General features: G+C 42.2%; 1 protein-coding gene across 1 annotated transcript in view; it reads right to left on the reverse strand.

Annotated features, from left to right (window-relative positions):
- BCAS2 (BCAS2 pre-mRNA processing factor) overlaps nt 1-15875 on the reverse strand; it is a 100912-nt gene extending 85037 nt beyond the window's left edge. Inside the window, exons 1-2 of the mRNA XM_085620059.1 lie at nt 15260-15875; nt 329-421 (exon numbers count right to left, since the gene is read on the reverse strand). Of these exons, the coding sequence (XP_085476185.1) occupies nt 329-421; nt 15260-15352 (186 nt within the window). The 5' untranslated portion in view covers nt 15353-15875. The remainder of the gene's footprint in view (nt 1-328; nt 422-15259) is intronic.
- Between the last annotated feature and the right edge of the window lie 1582 nt (nt 15876-17457).

Raw genomic sequence — 17457 nt, forward strand, 5'->3', positions numbered from 1 at the left:
ATCCACACCAAGTCAGTATACCCTATTCTAACTCATTGCTTAGCTGCTGCAAATACAAATCTTTGTAAATAAACTTTCAAGAAGCAAACTAAAATATCGGTTCACTACATCCATGGTAAGACAAACATCAACATGACACACAAAAAATATAACATTTAGCTAGCGCACCTAAACACTGCAAAACAGAAAATACAGATTTACAGTTTCTGGTTGTCTATTCCTTCTTACTATACAAGAAAAACAGACCATTTTATCAAACCCATTTATCACAAATATTTGTAGATCAGATACATGCCAACGGACATTTAAAAAAATGTAATATTGTTACTTCAAATGCAGTGTAGTCTGGGGTTGGTAAGTAACTCAGGTAGTTCTTGGTTGGGCGATATCGTCTGGTTTCTTCTTCTACCAATGCAGCTGCCTAAATATGGAATAATCAGAGAACACATCTGCATTATTCACTGTATAAGATGACACTAAATTAAACTCTGGACATTTGAAAACTAATTAACAGAAATGGAAAACTAGAAAACTATTCAAGCTTGCTTCATCAGCCAAAGGTTAGATTACTACCGAAGTGGACTATTAAAAAAAAATTAGAATAATTTTCCAAGTATTGACAATGCCAATCATTATGTTCTGGTTTGACAGCATAATTGTGTGAGTACCACTAGGGAGGAGCTGTGGCTCTGCCCACATGTTGGGAGCCAAGAGTACATGTTTTTTTTTTTAGAAGCAACATTCTATTAGGGTTTTATAATACTCAAACAGATAACTGCAATAAATGATCAATTATAATCTGTGTATTATCTGTTACATTTAGAAACTTTGTTATACATCCATATCGTTATAAGGAGTACATGTTATGATTAGGCAGAAGTTGTGTGCTTCCACAAAAGAGTACTTGCCCTCCACCAGCTGTGATCATTTTGTTTACTTAGCAAAAACCAAAGGAAATGATGGACGGAGTGTTGAACATTGCAAGCACTCACCCTCAGTCAACTGATCTGGGTTTAATCCATCACCGTTCTTTAGCCCACTCTGCCACCCCAGTTCAGACATGGCCATATGCAAATCAGTCTGACCCTGTGCCTCATGGGAACAGTCCAGCCCGAAATGCCAAGCCATGTCTTCCCTGGACCGGAAACAAGCTTCCTAGGACCGGTTTCTGGCATTTCAGCCGTCTTCAGCCAGGCTTGCTTGAATCCAATGGCAAAGTGAGCAAGGGACTCACGTCTGAGCATACCCTGCCAACTTATGGCGAACAAAGCAAAAACCAAAGGAAATGATGGACGGAGTGTTGAACATTGCAAGCACTCACCCCCAGTCAACTGATCTGGGTTTAATCCATCACCGTTCTTTAGCCCACTACGCCACCCCAGTTTAGACATGGCCATATGCAAATCAGTCTGACCCTGTGCCTCATGGGAACAGTCCAGCCCGAACTGCCAAGCCAGGTCCTCCGTGGATTGTAAACAAGCTGTCTGAACTGGGGTGGCAGAGTGGGCTAAAGAATGGTGATGGATTAAACCCAGATCAGTTGACTGGGGGTGAGTGCTTGCAATGTTCAACACTCCGTCCATCATTTCCTTTGGTTTTTTCATTTTGTTTACTTATCCAGGTGTTTAAGTTTGAACTTTCAGGGACACACACACACACACGACATTGTAATGCTATGAAGGTGTCTTAGATAACTTATGATGTTTGTCTTTTTCTGACAGCAGTACAGATAGAGGAGTGCAGTCATTAACTTACATGGATTTTTAGGTCTGGCTTAACACCTGCCCTTTTAACCTACATCAATATTCTTCTACAGTTCTTTGCTTCCACACAAATACATATGCTATTTACGTGTAAAACTTCAAATTACCATACAAAATTCCTTTAAAGCCAGACCTATTGGCATTACCAATGCTGGTTTACAGAAAGACAGAACAGCTTCTAAATATGCATTCGCCGTGCAGGCTTCTCAAGCGCACAGAACATTAACAAAATAGAACTCAAATAGGTGTAGCAGCAGAAGTACAAGTTTCCATCACAATCATCTGACAGTTACAGAAAACACAACAGCAGTGCACCTGTGGAAAGACTGTCTCAGCAGATGAGTAACATACAGAGCTAGCCACATTCCCACCACCAAAGTATGATGCAGCAATCAATGAGAGGGTACTTCTAAACAATAGCCATAGTGGCTGTGTTCAAGCCATACATTGGCACAGCGTGAGGCCTAGGTCTCTGTGAGGTGCTGTGGTCATTTGGAGCACTGTTAGGGAGGCGGAGAGGAGGGAAGGAGGTAATGCACTTAGGATGCTGCTATTAGCTGGATGGCTCCAAGGCAAAATGTGATACAGAAACTACAACTGGACATAGTCCAGTTGGAGTGAGCCTTCCATGGAAAAGAATTTATAAGCTGCAAGCCTTTCTCTCACACTTCTTCCTCCGTTACAACGCTAAGCCCTACATCCCATTACACAATAACTCCACCTCGGTGAAACTCACATGACACGGAAACACTTCCAATACTGGATCAAAGCATAGACAGCACACTTCCTACCAGAGAATACACAGTGTATTGTGCTACCCATGTAGGCAAGCCCTTCAGCACCTCACATAGGGGTAGTAATTGCTATATAAATATTACAATACAATCTTATTATACACAAACATGAGAATCATTATGGGTAATTTATGTTATGAAAAGAATGCCTTGCAGATTTTCTGACACATTAAAATGCCTAATCGTTTATTAGTATCATGCAATAGATTAAAGGAGATTACACTGTTTCCATCGCACTGTATTTCACTGCTGGAGACTCCAGACTCGGGCTGTGGGGAGTGGACGAAGAGATGATTGGAGGGGTCGGGTGGCAGCGGCCGGCAACTCACTCTTTGTCTTTGTTTCTGCTCCAGAGGGGCAAAGAGGACAGCTGGGCTATCATGATGTGGGGCTCACTGTCCCCGACATACAGGTCGGTTTACCCTCAGCATTGGTATCTGGACTGAACACAACAAGCGTTGGCTCCTGCAAGGGGTATGTACCCCAAGTATTGGTGCTGCACTGCTCAGGTCGGTCCTGGCTTCCCCATACTTGGAGGGAGGGCGGATCTGATCTGTAGGAGTACGGCTACTTCTTCCTGGGCGACTGCTGCGTCAGTAGTCCCAGTGGACGGCAGGTCGGTGAACCAAGTCTTGCCTCTTGTGAGACTGCAGCTGCAGGGGAGTAACTCCGCTACTCCAAGGGACGTCAATCAGTGACTGCTACAAGAGCCACGAAAATGTAAGTAGATCAGACACAGTACCGAGTCTTGACTAGGTAATTACTTATATAGTAGGTACATTATCTGTTTTCATATTTATGTTCCTTTACAGCTCAAGCACTGTCCCATTAAATATTCAACGAATATGCTACTCGGCATATATTACAGTAAGGTTCTCTTTTTTACATACTCGGCTTTAATTTATTTTACTTCAGTAAGCTGAATTATGCGTGCTGTTAATGTAAACTGTGAGGCATTTGTATATTCCAATATAACAGGACGCTTGCAATTTCATGTTTCATTCGGATAAGAAAGGAAGTTGATTATACAAAGTTAATGAGTTGCCCGTCGGGCGGTCTCATGTCGAGATTTGCCTCTATATAAGTGGGCACTAGATCTATTTTTGTTAAGTAGGACCTTCTATGACTGTAATCATGGTCCAATAGATTACCAATTGTAGCTGCTATTCTAATTTGCCTTTACAGTCCTGACACTACCGGGACTGGCCACATAAGTATGGATAGTTGAGTGCTTTGGTGTGATTTGGGTTCTCATCACTTAATCATCATCTTAGTTAGCATCCAGGATCTCTGTTGAGCTCAATATCATTGTTGGTCAGTTTTGAACATAAATGATGCATCATTTTCAGTCTAGTTAAGTCTAGTCTTTTTCATTTTACAGAAACTGGATGGTAATTGAGTTACCTTATACAGATTGAATCGAGCCACTTAACTTTGAGCCAATTCATAATGAGCTCACAAAATGATCATACCCTAAGTAAGTTAGTTCACAGCTGTACTTTTTTGACACAAATTAGGTGGGTGATGGTCTCCACCTTTTTCATTTTTCTTTCTTGGTAAGCAGCCATGTTTCTTAGAACATTGCTTAATAAAATATATACGTTGGCAATTTGCACACAATTATCTTGTATCTGTTTTCACTCCTGGGTGTATATCTTTTTTCTTTGGATGTCTCCGGTTGACCAAATATATTTTTTTGCTGGATTCATTATTTTTCAATAGGTTTCTTCAGTCTACATATATATTTTAGGTCCTGAAGATGGTCTTCCTGAAACCTTACTAGATAAGACCGCTACGTCAACAACTATAACCCACTTTCACTACTTGTTGAATGGCAATTTGTTCACATACATTAAATGGTTTCTTACAAAAAAGATAATGAGAACGAATTTTTGTAAAGGCTAATTTTCTCAGTCATTTTTGTTCATGTGAAGTGTCTTTCATACCATTGTCTTGTGCTATTTATTTATTATTTTTATAGAGACAGAATACACCCTTACGTCTTAGTTTGTTTTGACTTTGTGAAATGTTAATGTTAATCTCTATTTTGTTTTATTTTATGGTTTGTGTTAGTTTTGTTCTGCTTCAGTTTTGTTTTGGTCTTTTGCAATTTTTCTAAAAATTGAGTTTAAACAATTTAGTTGATTTGAGGCCACTGCTTTGGGTTCTCTAAATTGATCCATTAAATTTAGTAGAACTGTGTATACAAAAGAAATCCCCAGTAGGCATCTTCACTTGACAAGACGTTTTACCCAAGCCTCCAAGGGTGTATTGGGTTACACAATATTTTAGTAGTAGGCTCCCTTAGGGTGGCACAAGATATGCTGCAGTTCTTAGGGACCCTCATGAGTACCTATGCCCTAGGTACCAGATGAGTACCTATGCCCTAGGTACCAGATGAGTACCTATGCCCTAGGTACCAGATATACCTCTTACTAGGGACTTACAGAGGTGCTAAAGATCTGGCCAATTGGGGGTCAAGTGACCACTTGTTTTGGGGGAAGGAACACTGGCACTGTGGACATGGTTAGCAGGAACCCAGTGCGCTTTAGTAAAAGGTTGCATCAAATACCAGGCAAAGATTGTGTGGGGGTGTGGGGGGAGACTACTGTAACAAAAACCCAGTTTCCTACAACAATGCACTTATTACGTTTCACTCTTGACCACTATTTACCACTATTGAAAGTTAAAGCTCATATTTAAAATGTCCTTTGGAAAAGTGACCCTGCAGTTCTGCTTTAGCCAGCACGAGAAATATGTCCTCGTTCTAAAGGGTTTTTAATTAAACATGATGCATGCATAGACCTGCTCTAGCAGTTCTTGAAGAACAACCAACAATATTACCTGAACGCTACACGCACCTTTGTCAACATGTTGCTGTTAAGGCAGAGGTCTTCCAGCAGAGCAGGGACCTTAGTTATGATGTGGAATTTAATAAAAAAATATCTACTTGTCCATGGGGCAAGTTGCTTCATAAATCTACTTGTCCTGCAACAAAATCCACTTGTCCCTTTGGTGCCATGTAGTGCGGCGACAAATGATGGCAGCAATCTTATTGTATAAGAGCTCTGATCTAGCCTCTCTGATTATATCAGGGCTCATACCATAGTAATGTTTGAATACTTGCAATCCCCTTAGGATTCCACGTTTCTGCAGATCTACATACTGGGGCTGAAGGTAGTGGTAAGCAATAGTTCCAGGGATAGAATACTAACTTGCATGTTTTAAGGGTTTTCAACAACTCGTCTCTAATCTTTTACCATACTGGGAAATGTTGGAAATTTACTCCTGACAATGGCAGACATAAACCTTCCAGAGTTGGGAAAAGAGTGGTTGGAGGAAAAGTAAACTTGGAAACACTCAGATTTTCGCATGAGCAAATCTACACATGTATATTTGCACATGCTAAAATGCAGTTCACATATTTTCCAGGAGTACTATTTCTTGTCCCACTTCTGTAAATTCTTGAGAATTCATGAAAGCTGTATAGCTGCACTTAATGCAAGGACATACACCATGGGTGCACTTTTGAGACTCTTTAAAAAATTGGGCCCCCTAAGTTGGTCTGGCGTTGACCAAGACCGTTTGCGTTTATTAAAATTCTGTCTCCCTCTCTCTCTCTGTATTGGCTGGCTTCACTGTGAGTGACAACATTCTGCTCTTTCACAAGGAGCATATCGGCACACAAAGTAGTTTTGTTCAGTGCCAGTAACTAACTACTGTGGCAATGTGTGCTTTTTGAGACCAAAAACATTTTTTGCTTTGGCCAATGTTTGTCTAATGGTGAGGGCCCGGCAGCTCCCACACCAATAAGGTTTTAGAAAAACCATGCCAAAACTAACAAGCATTTGCAATGCAATCGGTCTCGCATTTGCAAAGTTTTAAGCTATTGGCATTGTAAAAGACATTGTAAATGGCAATGCCTTTTATTTATCTATTTTCAAAACCAACACACAGATAAAAGATTTGTTATATTACAATGCTAGTAGCTCAATACCATTGCAGGAGAGAGACACGTAGAGCTCCGCCAGTGCGCCTCGATCTTACCCTATTATTCTTGTACTGGAACGAGCACCTGAGTCCACTGTTGCAACACTCCTACAATTCCAGTAATGAAACAAGAACACCGTACTATCCTAGTGCTGAAGACCCATTGTGTGCTCTGCCAGTGCCCCTCAATCCTAAGCCTTGCTATTGTACTTGTGAGGCTAATTTACAGCTCTGCCAGTGTGACTGAATCCTGATCTGCGCCATCCCTGGCATGCCACAAAGACCCACACGCAGCTCTGCAAGTGCATCTCAATCCTGGACTGCAGCCCCCATTTGATTCCAGCTCTGACACCACACACTGTTCTTCTAGTGTACCTCCTTCCAAAATGTACACCTCTGCCGTTCCATTATATACAGCTCCCCAAGTGTATCTGCAGCTGTGAACCCATACGCTGCTCTTTCAATGCACCTCCTTCCTAACTTACACCAGCCCCTCCATTCCATCACATACAGCTCCCCCAGTCTACCTGCAATTGGACCCAACACGCTGCTCCTCCAATGCACCTTCTTCCAAAGTTACCCCACCCCACCATTCAATCGGATAGAGCTCTCCCAGTGTACCTGCAGCTCTGAGACAACACGCTGCTCTTTTGAGGCACCTCCTTCCTAACTTCACCACCCCTGCCACTGCACCACATACAGCTCCCCTAGTGCACCTGCAGCTCTGAGACAACACGCTGCTTTTCCAATGCACCTCCTTCCAAACTTACCCCACCCCGCCATTCCATTATATACAGCGCCCAAGTGTAATTACTTTATCAGTGCATTTATATAGCGCAACAAAGCATGGCCTCACTAAGGCACATAGCTGCCTTCCTGCTAAAGGTGTTATAGTTTAAGACACAGTAAAGTAACCGTTTTTAGGACTTAAAATAAGCACAAATCCTTACTCAGGCGAGCCTTACCTGTTCTTCAGGGCAACAGCGTGCCTGTCTGTATGTTACAGGGACTTCTTGCAGAGGTGTAACTTTCGGGGTACAGGGGCTTCTTGGTGCCCAGATGCGCAGGTCTATTTCTTGGGGTGCAAGGGCTCCTTGGCAGTTGGTGCTCACAGCTCCGGATCAGGCACTCACAGAGCACCTGTCTGCTCCACGTAGCCTACCAGAAGGATAGGCGCTGCAGCCTGCAGAGAAGCCCGGCCCAGCCCCTGGTTCCTGCTTCCTGCTACTGCCGAAGGAGGAGCTGAGGTAGGAGGAGGAACCAGCCGGAGGTAGTGAGTGCCTACATCTGTGTGTTGTGAGAACCCACATGGATGTGCCTCGTCAAAGAGCGCCTCTGTGCTCCACCCGAGGGTGGCAGCACAAGAAAACTTAAAAATCGCCAATACACATAATCCCACAGCCGGTTCAGCTGCAAGGAGCTGGCAAAGACCAGTGTCCCATGCTCCGAGACAAGCTGCAGCAGCTGCATAACCCGCCTTCTCCGTTCTCTGGCTTCGCTGCTCTGCTGGAGCCCCATGACTGATTGGGGGAGGGAGGAGCTCGGAAATAGAGAACAAAGAAAGTGAAAACAGCCACGGCATCGCTGCTGGTTGAGGTTTGACTCGATCCTGTTTGGGAAGCGGGAGGGGTGTTCTTGGCATGCAAGCATTACGGGCGCTGTAATGGGGCGCTTATAAAATAAAAACTAGCAACGTTCATAGGCACTTGTATCATAAATCCATGTGGAAAGAGTCCGCGTTACAGTTTCAGCCCAGCATGAGTACATAGCACCAACGTCTATACATTCCAGTTCGTCACACTCCGAGCACGGGGCGATGGATCGCCTTGACCCAGGAAGACAGCGAATCAGCTGGACTAAAAGGTAGTGCTGGCATGGCGGTACATTTAGTGCAAAAGTCAACCCTACCGATAGAGAACAGTGAGGTCGGGGTTTACGGTCGGCAGGAGGGCTGTCTTTGGATGCCGGGGCCATGAGGTAGGGGGTACGAGGACGGTCGGTAAAGTGCTGTTCAGGTTTGTAAACAGCCATTCGCGGCGCTACAGGCAGGCCACGGGGAAACGGCGGATGCGCACCACGGGGTCCAGGTTGACCCGAAGGATGTGCTGAGCTTGGTGCCGTCCAGCCGCCAGGCTGGTCTCACATGACACGCCCTGCACATGGATGCGGGGGAAGCTGGCCGGCAGGCGCGGGGAGTCCACCTCCCAAATCTCCTCCAGGGAGCGGCCCAGGTGCAGGTAGATAGTGGGGGCCAGTGGGCCTACTATGGGGCTGGTTCGGCCGCTGCTGCAGCTGTCGCCACTGCTGCTAGTTTCGTGCTGGTCGCCCCCGCTGGTGCTGCCCGCCCCGTGGCCGGCGTGACCCCGCTTTCTGGGCACCTTACACTTACAGTACACACGTTTCTTCTCGGCGGGGAGCTTGGTCAGGCTGGCGGAGGTGGTCTTGGATTCGCGAGTAAAATGCAATTAAAAAACAGCGCTCGCCATGACGTTTTCGTTTGGCTTTTTCTGCCGTGGCCTCGCCTGCTAAAAGGTTTCTTAACTTTATGGGGCCATGTGTTGGCCCCATAAAGATAAGAATCCTTTTGCAGCAGAAGGAAGGCAGGCGAGGCTGTCCAAATGGGACGGCTCAAAAAGCCAAGCGAAAACGTCACTTTTCCCAATGGCTGGCCGCCGTTTACCATAAATGTTGACGCCGGCCAATGGGAAAGAGGGGTGGGGCTTAATGCCCCTTACTAAAAAATCCCATAAACATTAAATCTCGCCAGCAAGACTGCGCATGCGCGCAGCCTACGCCAGGCGAGACCTAAAAAGCTGACCACCAATTTCAAACCAACTGGGTTTGCCAATGCTTGTTTATTTTTGTTTCCCATAATCTTATTGAAACTGGTTACACCGATTTTCCGTTATGAAAATTTTTGGGAAATACTAGCATGCATCAACACATGTTACTAAATAATGCTGCAAAGAAATGGTACCTGAAATTCAACAGTAGTTTAGATAAATGTTTTTTTTCCGGCTTTCATTTTTTTATGAACATTTTATTTTGAAAGCAAAGAATCATGAATCTTGCTTTCAAGCTTCTGCAAATATTTGCATCAAATCAGAGAGGATTCTGGGAGCATTATTGTTAGCCTCATACTGCTAAACGTTGATAACGTGTGTACACATTTTTATACTGGAACCACTGCCATTAGTGCAGCCGGAGCTTACAACATTTACTTAGAGCGCTCACCCTAATAATAAAGGCTTTCAATTAATGAAACATAAATACAAGTTTGAACATAATTAACATATGGACAAAAATATTTATTTAACTGCAGACAATGACCTTCCATGATCCATGATGTGGTACTGCAAACTGGCAGCCAAGGGGGTTGTGCTGCAGGGGGTTGGGACTACTTGTCCTAAGGACAAATTTCACATGAACACTTGTTGCCCTTGACCCCAAACAACATCTCCTGGGCGTTGGGCTTTCAGGAATTTCACATCCCTGTTTTAACGTGAGGGGTCTGAAATTAACTTGCACCAAAAGACAAAATCCTTTATGTCAAGCGCATGCCCTGACCAATAGTAAATAAATACCAGCGAGTTCTGGCATTGTTGGTTTATAAATTAAAATTTGTTTCTAGAGAAACTCATTTAAAAAGGTGATGTACACCGTCAGCCTTTTGCTGGCTTTAGGTAATGTTGCTCTTCTTCTGCTAGATGAACACTAAATACTCTATCCGCCATTACGAGCCCATGAAATGGGCTTGAATTATGCTGATGAGGTTCCTGGCTTCCAGGAATCTCATCATTCTGGATCAGGAAATGTAGTGTAGCCCCTCTTGGGCTGCAATTCAACCAATAATTCAGCACATTGTGAATGCAGCTAGACAAGCCCCCATCCTAAAATACTAAGATGAGAAGCACAGGGTGAGGCTGAACCAGTCATCCATCACAAACAAATTACTTCTTTACCCACTGCCAGAAAGTGAAACCAGAGTTCCTACTTCTTCATGGGGCTGTAAAAATGGTACTTAGAAAGGTGTTCAAAGCCGTAGGGAGCCTGGTCTTTCTAAGGTTCTCCATGAAAAGATAGCCTCAACGATTTTGCTGATTAATTTCTTCCACTAGTCAAGATTGCCTCACTGATGGTCAGTTTAGCTTCTAAGGGAACTACGATTTCATAAAAAGCAACTTCCTCCGATACAGTTGACAAGAAGGGAGATGCACTTGTTTGGAGACCTTACTCCGTTGCTCTTATGTCAATAAGAGCAAGAACCTATTCAATTTATGATGTGAAATCTTTATTATAAGATTTACAAACTTAAGGAAATCTCTAGACCAAGGGTACAAGATGCAGTTTGTAGAGGAAACTAAGGGGTCCTTTTGGGCACTCCTTCTACTTGGTGCTGAGTCAGCTGAAGAGAGCCGAACATGGAGATTCAAGAATTATTGCACAAGTCAGTCATAGTACATGTGCTAAAAGAAAATTATATCAAGGCTGTTGTTCGATTAATTTTCTGATACAAAAAGGTTTAAGTAGAATTTGTCCAGTCCTTGACTCGAAAAACCTAAACTCTTTGCTGTTAAAGGGGACATTCAAAATTGTAATGTTAAAGAAAATAATTCCTTTTAGCCCTCTCAGAGGTTTCTTTAATTTTACAGTCTGGGAAAACACTATCAATGTAAAGTCCTTCCCTTCAGTCTTTCATCAACCCAGATTGTCTTTGCAAAAATGGCTGTTCTACTGGTGGGTAGTCTGCATGAAGAAGTACCTTGATCACTGGCTGTTGTCCTCATCTTCTTTTTCCAAGACATGCAGTGACGTCTTGAGGGTGTGCAAGAAGACAAGCTTCTCATAAACCAGAGGAAATTGAATCTGCAGCCCTCAAAGAAGAGTCTATTAATTAGAGCTGCAATTCAGGTGGGCGTAGGAAGACTTACTCCGGACTCAAGAACAACCAACCTGATCTTCTAAGAGCAGACACAGACTCATCATTCAATGGTTACGGACAAATAATGGGTGAAACTCCCAAGATCTAACAGCAGCATGCTCATCAGTAGTTCCCTCCAATTGTACCAGATATTGAACCACCCATTATAGCATTGGTTCCCAAGTTCTCAGAGTCAGGCGAGGACAGTGCCAGTAACCTGAAAAATACTTCAGTGTATTGCGTGGTGGCAGGATCCAAACAATCTGAGAAAGAGTACTCTCTTACCTGCGCCATCTCCAATAGTCATAACAACAGATGCCAGTGAGTTGAGGATGGTGCAAATATGGAGAGATAGACAGTTCAGGGGTAGTGGAGTCTTTGTGAAGCTTGGAATATTTTCATCTAGAGGGAAATGTCAGCAATATTCCAAGCCCTCCTATTCTTCTGAAAATTCATAAAGACAAGAGATTTGTGCATACAGACAACCAGTCTGCTCATACCTAAGTGAACTACCATGGGGGTTCCAAGGTCTAGCAAAGACAGAATGAATATTAGGAGCTTGGAAGGAGTAGAATCTCCTCTCAATGAGAACCATTTAGCTTTCTGGGAGGGAGAATACACTTGTGGATTGCTTGAGCAAGTTTTCTGGAAGAATTTTGAAATATGGTGCTTATCAAAAAATCTTAAATCTGTTTCTTGTGAACTGGTTGAGAGTTATGATTTTTTTAGGGACAGGTTCGTGCTAGGTTCAGCAGTACTGTTGCACGAGATGTGGGTGATTAAGTATCAGAGCTTCAAGGGATCTGAATGCCCTGGAGATTTTGGAACAAGCACCTAGACAGACTATTTTTTCCCTGAAGGTGTCCAGTAATACACTCATGTATTCTTTCATAGGATTTCACTTTCCTTCATGGATCTCCTTTTACATTTCCATACTCTTCAAAATTCTCCCTGTCGGCCACTGAAGTGACTGAATTTAAAATTCTCAACAGACAAAGTTACTTCTGTTTTTAGTATCTGTTTGCTCTGGCCAGAAATTCGCCAATTTGGGTTCTTCCTTATCTATGGTTTTTACCTGATAAGTTACTAAGACATAGTACTTCTGTTGTTCAAAACATTCTATCTTCTCTTCACAAGATTTGGTTCTACTTATTTTTTTATCTTCCCTTTTGAAATAAAAGAACATATTTCTCCACAATCTAGACATTTATAGAGCTCTATCTATTTACATCCAAAGGGCGGCTTATTTTTGTAGGGTAGATGTTTTATTTTACTTATGGTTCAAATAGAGGTTACAACCATTTTCAACAATCAAGCATCACTGACTGTGATTTGCAATCACAACTGCTTATTAATCATCTCAAACTGACTAGTCAAATTGAGTTCAAATGTGTTCTACAAGAGCCATTATAGAGTCCCGGGTAGCAATCAATGACAATTGTGAATTTCCAAAATGTTCAACACATCATCAGGTCTGTCCTTCATTTTCATGTACATTTGTTTCAATTTTCTTTTTCAAGTTCAGTTAAAGAATGCAAGAATGATTAATTGTTTTGTTGCATTCTGTATAACTAAAGATTTTCAGCAGCATATCATGCTCAATTGTCTTGAATGTTTAAAGTTGTACTCCTTAGAAACTTTTTTGATTATGCTTGACGATAGCCTCATGCTCTTAGGACTGGCTAGAGGAACACAGACGAGGAGGTAATGACCTAGACACTTACCAGTAACCATCATTACTTCAAGTCCAGGTCGTCTCAACATCCTTTAACTCCCTCCCTCCATGGGGTGATTAATTCAAATCATAAGTTCCAAAAATGTGCTTTTGATGTTTTTGGTTGGCATATTCAAACAGTGTATTGGAAATATGGACCTTTTATACATGGTACAGGGTTGGATTTAGATATTCCTTGAGGATTACTTTTACTTGCTTAATGTAGCTGATAAACGATTTCTGCGATAGAAGCCTCATGCTGTTAGAACTACAATGAGGACGGTCTGGATTCAGAGTAATAAAGATTATCAGTAAGCAGAGCACAAGTCAAAGGTACACAAGAGTAGACAGTGTCAACACTCTTTATACAGGGTGGACGCTTTCCACTCTGCCATGGCAAGACGTTGGGCCACACAGAACAATGCTGAACTCGTCCCTGTGTAAGCTTCACACACCGGGACACATTCAGCAGCGCCTGCAAGTGGTCTGCTTTGGTTCCGAGAATCAAAGCGCAAGTGGGGAGGGAGCTTTGATAGTTTACATTTGAGCTGGGCCTTAAACCAAGGCTAATTCAAGGGGCCATTAAGGCGTCCTTTTGATTGAATATCCTAGCTGGGAACTATGGGGAGCCTTCACTTGAATGCAAATGCAATGGACAGGATATAAAGTCACATAGCTTTTTACATCACAAGTAATAGAGAGAGGCATGCTTTTAACTTTATTCAGTCCCTGTATACAAGATATATTTATGCACTGTAAGAATGCCAGATGTGTTGGTCTGCCCTAGTATTTACACAAGTAAAAATGTAAATATCACTATTTTGTTTCATTTCGGTTATAGCGCTACTAATCCCAAAATCTAGGGTCAAAGCACTTTATATCACATGTAAAAATTATACATTGACAATAAATGATGTGTTTAAATCAATGTATAGGATGCGTTACATAAGACAGCGTGCGTTACAAGGTGTGGGAGTCACATGTCCTTCATAGCTCACTGTGCTATAATAGAAGGATTACAAGTTATGAACTGTAAGTAACAAAAGGATCTCTGTTAAAAGCAGTAACCCACTTATCCATTTACATAAAATATAAATCTGTCATCTGCGTGTTACATGATGTGCTTTTCAGAAGGCATATTAACTCTCTATGTTACTTTGATTCAAAACTGGCACTAGACAAAATACAGATTTCTCCAACAAATATGTTAACCTCCAGAGTTATTTTACCATTAGTATTATTCCAGAAACTTCGACTTTGCAACCAATTAGGCAGAACAAGAACAGATGTACTGGCAAGTTTCTCTTTGTTGTAAATTTCTTTGTGGCAGGGTTTAAAAAAAGATGGATGAGTTTAGGCCCAGATTTTGTATGGCCCAAGCACAACATCTAATTCGTTAAATATTATGATGCTGTCAAATGTACTCGTGATAGAACATCTAAACACCTGTGGAGGTCTTAAGATTCGATGTAATTTCTGTCGAGGTCATGGGTTGTGATGCCACTTCCCGTAATCCACGTGCGATGTCATACACAGTGATGAGACAGGTCGTGATGTCACGCTCCATTATGTCATTTGCATACTGCCTAACTTGGTTACTGTACCCCCCCCCCATCCCCGCCTCCCCAATACCCCCTCCCTCGTCTTCTGCCCTGCAAGTAAGAAACTGGGCCATAGCAATCTATAATATAGATTATAATGTACTAGTATTCAACCTGCGTTGATGCTCTTGTAACAGATCCGAAGCAGTACAAAGTCGGACACTGACAGCTTATGCTGTCAAACATCTTTATTTGCATTCCGCTACTTGTAGTCCTGTATTTAAACGTGCAAACGCAACACTGTGTGTACACACACACACATATTCACGTTTGGTGTGTATACTTTAATTTGTAACGTGCTCAAGCGAGCTGTATTGCCCTTTTTTCACGCAGAGGCGAATACCCAATAGAAAAAATTCTGGTATTTTTCCTAGATCTACAGACGTTGACCCATGAGGCAGAGCCGGTGCCTGATCTTCAGCCTTCCCAGTTCGCTTAAGCACATGCAGGCACGCAAAACGAACAGCTCAACTTACCGCCTCTCGAACCCCTGGGGCATCATAGCCCTGGTCAAAATAGGGCAGCGCATCCACAACAACATCACCAGCCACCAAACTCGTACCCGCCATCTCCCTAGGTTTGGAACTTCTGCTTTACCGACATTGAAATAAAAGACGGCGGTGTTTTTCAAGCCTGGGTTTAGTCCGCGAACATTAGATAAAGCTGCTCAACCAAGAGCTGCACGAGTGAAATGGAAACAAAGAAAGGACAGTAAGTGAAGGCAAATGTAGCGGCCATCTTGGTTTCCTTACTTTTCACATTAACGAATTTAGGGCATAGTGGGTTATAACATGAAGCATTCGTCAAATATTTGTACCAAAGAACGCTCGCCGCAATCTATGCCGACGTTTTATAAATCTATTTTCCCGCAGTTTGGTGCAAAGTAGAGTATCATAGACTAAATTCTTGAGTAATAAAAAGTGAGTTCTTGATTTTATCTGATGTCTTTCTCTGGCAGTCCGAATGTAAGGGAAGACGCCAGCCAGCAGTGGTAAGTTGAAGTATTTATTTCGTAGTTTACCAACAACGGGTCCAGGGGGAAACACTGGACGCAGAACAACGTGCAGGTGGCAGGGTGATCAGCTGTCAACTGTCAACGGACAGCTGACAGCTGGTGACCTCACTCACAGTACGGGTGCCCAGAGGCGACACCCGAGAGCGCACATGATATGGTGTCCGCGCAGGGATATAAATGTAAAACACAACACATCTTCCTCCTATGGAAAAAAGATGGGGAAAAGATAGGAGGAAGGGAAGGTTGGACAGAACTAGTTACATGCAAATACATTGTTATTTAATCGCGCGCACAGAACCATCAATGTGGGGACTTGAACACGTGCTACCATCCTTGTGGGGACCTAGTCCGTAACACTAATTGTGACTGAGTACAGTTGAAGGCACATGGCTAAATGTTTATTTTATCAACAATATACACAAGCAACATTGTATTCTATTCTATTAAGGGTATACATTAAAGACAGGTTATGTTAATGTGTGAGAAAATATATCATGCTTAATGAAAATCACTTAAAGCTGCCTTTAACCTATTTATTAGTGCATCAAATCTTAGGAGATAAGGGAATTAACACATAAAGGAATTAACATATGGAACCAAGGAATATGGTCAAGTGGAACCCAGAGCTTGATTACCTGCTTACATTTTTGCCAAAATAGATGTTGAAGTCCCCACAGAGATAGTATATGAAGATAATTGTGTTTAAGTCTCCATTGAAATAGTGGGTACATTTAAAGCTTAAATCCCATTATATAGTGTGAGAAGCTTATGATGTTCAAGTCCACACAGAGGTTGTGTGTAATTATAGGGATGCTCAAGTCCCCACAGAGATAGTGTTTTATCATAGAGATGTTCAAGTCCCCACAGAGATGGTGTGTTATTATAGTGATGTTCAAGTCCCCACAAAGTTAGTGTGTTATTATAATGTTGTTCAAGTCCCCACAAAGATAGTATGTTATTATAGCGATGTTTAAGTCCCCACAGAGAGAGTCCAGGGAGATGATTGTGTTTAAGTCCTCATTAAAATAGGGCCCGATTCACAAGGGTAAACTTAGACAAGAGGTCTCACTTTACTATTTTTTTGTTTTCACAAAGGTAAACTTAGATTAAAGGTCTAACTTTACTTCTTTTTAGCATTCACAAAGCCCCATACAGAGAATGTGAAGCTGATGATGTTCAAGTCCAAACAGAGCTTGTGTGTAATACAAGAAGGAACAAGTCTCCACAGAGATGGTGTATTATTATAGAGATGTTCAAGTACCCACAAAGATAGTGTGTTATTCTAGTGTTGTTCAAGTCCCCACAAAGATAGTGTGTTATTATAGCGATGTGTAAATCCCCACAAAGATAGTGTGTTATTATAGCGATGTTCAAGTACCCACAAAGATAGTGTGTTATTCTAGTGTTGTTCAAGTCCCCACAAAGATAGTGTGTTATTATAGCGATGTGTAAGTCCCCACAGAGATAGTGCAGGAAGATGATTGTGTTTAAGTCTTCATTAAAATAGGGCCCGATTCACAAAGTTAAACTTAGACAAAAAGTCTAACTTTACTACTTTTTGGTATTCACAAAGGTAAACTGAGACAAAAAGTCTTATTTTTTACAACTTTTCAGTATTCACAAAGCCCCATACAGAGAACGTGATGCTGATGATGTTCA

The sequence above is a fragment of the Triturus cristatus genome, chromosome 7 (assembly GCF_964204655.1).
Source record: "Triturus cristatus chromosome 7, aTriCri1.1, whole genome shotgun sequence".
In the NCBI taxonomy this organism is placed as follows: Eukaryota; Metazoa; Chordata; class Amphibia; order Caudata; family Salamandridae; genus Triturus; species Triturus cristatus.